Here is a 6,000-nt window from a genome sequence, read left to right on the forward strand (position 1 = left end):
CCTGCTGTCTACTAGTGTCAAAACTCAGTTTTACATGACAATTTTGCATTGTATTTGTTCTGATTATAGAACTTTGATGATGAGCCATATGAAGTAAAAAATCCACTATACTATTACACTCAGACTTTGCCACCTAGCATGTCAGTGGGTTTAGTGTATCATTTACACAAAACTCTATTTGGTTTCACAGCCCACTAAGTAGCCTTGAATTGGAGAAGATGATTGGCAATCGGGTTGTACAGTGTTTTTTTTATTATTTGTTCTCAAGGGCCGCTTCTATAACCTATAATTTTAATATGGTCGAATAAAATCTTCACCTGATGGCATGGCATTGTGCTCATTCTGTAGTTAAATCATAATCATAATCAATTTTTTTATCTAATACAAGTTATGTTCAAAGAAAGCATGCTCTTAAACACATTACCTTTGTTTGTGCAGTGAAGTGATTGGGGACTACTGAAGCACTACCAGGCCCCATTGGTCAAGTTTTTTCTCCATGAAACTCTTGTGGTCGGACATCTTAAAAGTCTAAAACAAAGTGTACTAGATTACTTTATGTATGCTGTTTTGGAAAAATCAGAGAGACGAGAGCTGGTTAGATCTGCCTTTAAATATTTCAAGCCCCAAGAACAGTTTGTCTGGGGCCCCAAGAAGATTCTGTCAGGTGAGGTACATAGCAAAAGTTAAACATTCAGTCATGCTACAAATAATAGGCAGCAAAGGGAGTGGACAGCAGGGACAAAATAAATGAAGAAAAAACATAAGTACAGTGCACTGATAAAATGTTTGCCTTGAATGCACTGGAAGTTGCTTTGGATGAAAGTGTCAAATGCATATAATATAATGTAATTGTGAAAACAATGAAAGTGTAGAAGAGCGAGATGAAAAGATGATGAATGATGAATGTCTTCTGGTGCTGCTGCTGATAATAGATGATACAATCTCTTCACGGTAATGTGAAGAAGAGATCAAGTGAAACATGACTGTAATATGAAAGCTTCCAAATAAAGTTCAGTCTTAGAAGTTTTAAGCATTTGTTCCGTTTTTTTTTTACAGAAAATATATTGGAATAACTTTCATGGCTCAAATCAAGTGTCAGATTGATATATATATATATATATATATGTTTATGTATGGTAAAATACTTACATTTGTGGTGATGAATCAAGGCTGCACTATGAAAATTAGCACCAGTAAATCATTTTAACATTTTTATGTCTGTTTTTATTTATTAATTTTGAATTTTTATTTTAAAGATGTATGTTGCTTAATTGTAATAAAGTAGAAACAGATTATGTGTAAGCACAGAGCAGAGGAAGTAACGTGACTGCATGGTTTCTATTTGAGACCGCAGTATCGCAATACGGGAAAAAATTTAATTGTGCTTACAATTTACTAATTTGTTCCTTCGTTTCAAGTAATTGGGTTTTAAATTGAGTCGGGAAGGAATTATAGAGACATTCTCAATAGCTGAAAGGCTTTTAGCTTTGTTGTGGTGGTACATTAATGCAAGACATGGCAACCCTTGAGATAAAGTGAAGCTGTTGTTTTTTTGTTTCGTTTCTCCTATGTAGGACTGGTAACCAAGAAAGAATCGTAACAGTCACATGCTGACAGCTATGAATCTATGCTGTAGATAAACTGATATCTCAGTAGCAGATTATATGCAATACTTATATACAAATATGTTCTGAGGTTTCAGCCCCTATATTTTGTTCACCAAATTATGCCATTCCTATAGGTGGATCATTAAGGCCATTGATTAACAGTCTAAATGTGATGATAAACAGCTGAACTATCAGTCAGTCTTTAACAGCTTTAGTGTATTACAGCTCTACTGTTAAAGCCAATAGTCCCTCTACTGATAAAATAGTGAGACTGTTGAACATCAGTAGCTCGGTAGATATACAGTATCTGCTGAATCATTGAAAACATATAATGTAGTAACAATAGATGGACGAAAACAAGTTTGTTGTTGTTTTTATCCTTCCATTACTCCTGCAATAAACAGACCGATCCCCTGTTGGCATATTTCGTTTTTCTTTCTCTCCATCTCCCCCTGTTGTAAGAACTATTGTACTGATTTTCTGTCTAGGGATTGTGTGTGTGTGTGTGTGTGTGTGTGCTTGTGTTTATGCTACATTGAAAGGACCAAATGTCCCCACAAGGATAGTAAAACATTTTCTATCTTTGAAGCTGCTTTTAGTGTGTGCATTTAAGTTATAACTGACTTATCAAAATAGGGAATGGATAATTTAAGCCGACCCTAATTTAATGATTTAATAATTAAAAGTTAAATGAAAAAAGAAAAAACTATATATATATATATATATATTATTTTTTCAACGTTTAAACATTTCAAAACGTAACTTTAAACTACTCTATGTTCATTTAACTCTTCCCAACAATAGAGGGCGCACTTGTCCTAAACTTTTGCTCACGAGCTGTCATTTCCGCACACATGGTAGTTGGTAGTTATGGCCACCGCAGGCTTCAGTTTGGAGCTTTGCTTCCGGATACCATGGTGTCGCAGAGCAACAGCCGTGGTTGTTGTAACAGTGTGAGGTTTTTGAATGTGTATAGTAGCGAGCTTTTGATTAAGTTTCAGTCAAGCGACAGAGGTCGAGTTTGTCTTTGAAACTACATTAAATGGCCTCTTATACACACGAAGAGTTTGAACTCAGCCAGAAACATGAAGATATGTGAGTCTTTTCAGTTGTACTCATCGGTTAAAAGGCTTCTCTTAGTCCTATTTTTAATTATTCAATCCTTGTTATGAATCTAAACGGCTTAATGAATGTAATTTTTCTCATGTAGACTGGGGAAAAGAGCATTACTTGTCCTAAACTTTTGCTCACGAGCTGTCATTTCCGCACACATGGTAGTTGGTAGTTATGGCCACCGCAGGCTTCAGTTTGGAGCTTTGCTTCCGGATACCATGGTGTCGCAGAGCAACAGCCGTGGTTGTTGTAACAGTGTGAGGTTTTTGAATGTGTATAGTAGCGAGCTTTTGATTAAGTTTCAGTCAAGCGACAGAGGTCGAGTTTGTCTTTGAAACTACATTAAATGGCCTCTTATACACACGAAGAGTTTGAACTCAGCCAGAAACATGAAGATATGTGAGTCTTTTCAGTTGTACTCATCGGTTAAAAGGCTTCTCTTAGTCCTATTTTTAATTATTCAATCCTTGTTATGAATCTAAACGGCTTAATGAATGTAATTTTTCTCATGTAGACTGAGGAAAAGAGCATCACTGCTGCAGCAGATGGAAGCGCATTATGAACAGCAGAAGGCTAAGAAGAAACAGCAGTGTCTGATGTCTCAAGCAGCGAAGGAGAGGAATGCTCAGATCCTTGAGGTTTCTCTACTGTGTGCTCTGTGTTATACATACACTGTGCTATATATTTATGATACAATTATGTATTCTAAACTAGGTGCTTCACAGAGCTCTATTATAGTACAGTAAAAGGGTTTTTATTTGATTTATTATAGTCAAATTAACATAGAAGAAATTTTATGACTACAATTCAGTCTTTTTAAGATGTTTTTGTTTTTTATTCTGTGTATTAGTTTGTTTGACTTCTCAGTCTTATCTATCTATCTAGCTCTCTCTCTTTTCATGTCTACTCTTGTCATTTTATTTTTTAGAAAAACTGAGTCCCGGTGTCCTCTACAGAGGACATAGCATTAACAATTTTTTTCTTATGCTCTAAACAATGTAATGACATGAAAAAATACTAAATTCACAAAGCTTTTTATTTCTGGTTCTCAGGAGGATATATATAATTGTATTATAATATAATTGTTTGTATTTATGGCTTATTTCTGTTGTAGGATTTACAGAATGCTGAAAAAAATCTTCAAACCAGACAGCTGCTTCACCCAGATATTATTAACCTTGAGGTATTAGTTACATCTTATAAAATAAAACTTGCACAGTGTTTCTTTTTTGAACACATGCAATAGTAAATCTTGCATTTGAAGTACTTTTTTGCATGTGTATATGATGCCAACGGCATCTTTCCCCAAGAAACTGTGTGCCCATCAGGGCTGTCATAATGAATCGAAAAGGTACGGTTATAAAGGGAATGGAATGACATGTGTTTTTAAAATGCAATAAGACAGCTGCTGTAGTTTAAATGCAGATGCCAGCATGAAATGTTTTACCTGCTTAAGATTTAAAGGGGTCATCGGGTGCAAAATTCACTTTGCATGTTGTTTGAACATAAATGTGTGTTGGAAGCGTGTGTACACATCCACCCTATAATGATAAAAATCCACCCAGTGTTTTTAAAAAAAATCCCTATTTTAAAATCCCCTTTCTCAAATCAGGCTGTTCTGAGATTCCTGTCTGAATGACGTAGTTCTGCACAGGCCCCTCCTTGCCACTGAAAACTACTGCGTGCGACTATGAAATCATATTTAGGAGCACCTGTGCGACTGACCCGATCAGCATATGTGTGTTTGCGCTGAGGGAGCTTCAAACGTTCTAACGTGCTTACTGTGTTTCTACAGCGTTGAGTAATGTATCTCAGACATATCCTCTCATTATAACAAACAAAGTGTTGACGGGGTGTAAATAAGATATTCATTGTTCAGTGTAGGGAGCTTCGTCGATTATAATGGAGTTTTGTGAGAGCTTTTAATAAAGTTAGAAAAATCCCATTACAAAGGTAAAAACAAAATTCCCTATAAATCACTGAGTCAAATATCACCTCGTAATGGGAAGGTTAATTTTTTTTATCAGAATTTTTGATTACTGATTAGAAGGTGCTCCTAAATTTTTTTAATTAGCGCTCCTAAAAAGAAAAGTATCCGTAGAGCCCTGGTATTGCTGTCACCCCACGGAAGAGAGGGGCGGGGTGAGCAGAGCTCATTAGCATTTAAAGGAACATGGACTAAAACGACTTGATGAAAACAGAGCTGTTTTTTACACTACCATTGAGAAATGTTAACCAAAGTATAGACTTTTCATTAAGACCCTAAAGAATCATATCAGCTTGTGGAAAATTGTCATCCGGTGACCCCTTTAAGAATATGATACAGAAATAAATATTTATGAGTTATCTGCTCCTTTAACAAGTTGATCTTTTGTTGTCCTGTCATAGACTCATTATTGGGCCTCAGTTGAACGGAAACTGCCAGAATGGGAGCAGTATTTGCTTGGGAAAGAGCAATCGCCGGTGAGTGAGACTGGGAGATTGCTTAGACAACAGAAACTGAAACCTAGACAGCAAGATCCCTCCCCTGCACAATGCAAGGGTAAACCACCTCGACCCAAACCTAGATGAGCTGTCTGGTGTGTAACTTATTTATATTTTTTTGCCCCAAATTGTTATTTTTATTTATTTATTTTTTTTGAACGGAAACTGCCAGAATGGGAGCAGTATTTGCTTGGGAAAGAGCAATCGCCGGTGAGTGAGACTGGGAGATTGCTTAGACAACAGAAACTGAAAACTAGACAGCAAGATCCCTCCCCTGCACAATGCAAGGGTAAACCACCTCGACCCAAACCTAGATGAGCTGTCTGGTGTGTAACTTATTTATATTTTTTTGCCCCAAATTGTTATTTTTTTTTTTTTGTGTGTTATATATTTGATTTAAATATTATATATGCAAATACAGAATAAATGTGTTCATTCAGTAGTGCATTAACATTCACATGCACAAGTGCATCCACATGGGGGCAATACTGACTACATGTTCTGTAACTACACAACTGTGTATCGAAAAATAAATGAATGAATCACTTGTAAAAATCAGCTGTGATTTACAGTGAAGTATTAAAACTATTATTTGTGCAGTTAGCAATGAAATTAAATGGTCTTATTGAAGTTACTTTAAAATGAGTTCAGATTAGTTTTCCTTTACAAGTAAAAAAAGGATTATCCATATAGTGTCAAATAATAAACATGTTTTCAAGTAAAATAAATTTACCATTCTATTTCCTCCTAACCCACTATTTAACCTGTATCTGAGTTGCATTATGCAATGCTAAGC

The 6,000-nt window shown here is 35.7% G+C and overlaps 1 protein-coding gene across 3 annotated transcripts; it reads left to right on the forward strand.

Moving 5' to 3' along the window:
• Positions 1-2,470: 2,470 nt before the first annotated feature.
• On the forward strand, positions 2,471-5,353 carry LOC107590156 (uncharacterized protein C3orf14-like). Of its 3 annotated transcripts, XM_016278771.1 has the most exons (5): positions 2,471-2,702; positions 2,818-2,835; positions 3,253-3,358; positions 3,835-3,903; positions 5,109-5,353. In XM_016278771.1, the coding sequence occupies exons 1-5, from the start codon at positions 2,650-2,652 to the stop codon at positions 5,289-5,291; spliced, it is 429 nt and encodes a 142-aa protein (XP_016134257.1). In that variant the 5' UTR covers positions 2,471-2,649; the 3' UTR covers positions 5,292-5,353. The 3 variants fall into 3 exon arrangements, with proteins under 3 accessions (XP_016134257.1, XP_016134259.1, XP_016134258.1); XM_016278773.1 differs by lacking the exon at positions 2,818-2,835 and having other exon boundaries at positions 3,235-3,358; XM_016278772.1 differs by lacking the exons at positions 2,471-2,702; positions 2,818-2,835 and adding an exon at positions 2,869-3,119 and having other exon boundaries at positions 3,235-3,358.
• Positions 5,354-6,000: the final 647 nt, after the last annotated feature.

Source organism: Sinocyclocheilus grahami, unplaced genomic scaffold (genome assembly GCF_001515645.1).
Source record: "Sinocyclocheilus grahami isolate Dianchi unplaced genomic scaffold, SAMN03320097.WGS_v1.1 scaffold125.1, whole genome shotgun sequence".
Lineage (NCBI taxonomy): Eukaryota > Metazoa > Chordata > Actinopteri > Cypriniformes > Cyprinidae > Sinocyclocheilus > Sinocyclocheilus grahami.

Bases quoted from the DNA above. Each gene is read 5' to 3' on its own strand.
- LOC107590156 (XM_016278771.1), top strand. From the start codon at position 2,650: ATGGCCTCTTATACACACGAAGAGTTTGAACTCAGCCAGAAACATGAA. The intron at 3,359-3,834 runs GTTTCTCTACTG...TTTCTGTTGTAG, and splicing joins GGAATGCTCAGATCCTTGAG to GATTTACAGAATGCTGAAAA. The intron at 3,904-5,108 runs GTATTAGTTACA...GTCCTGTCATAG, and splicing joins CAGATATTATTAACCTTGAG to ACTCATTATTGGGCCTCAGT.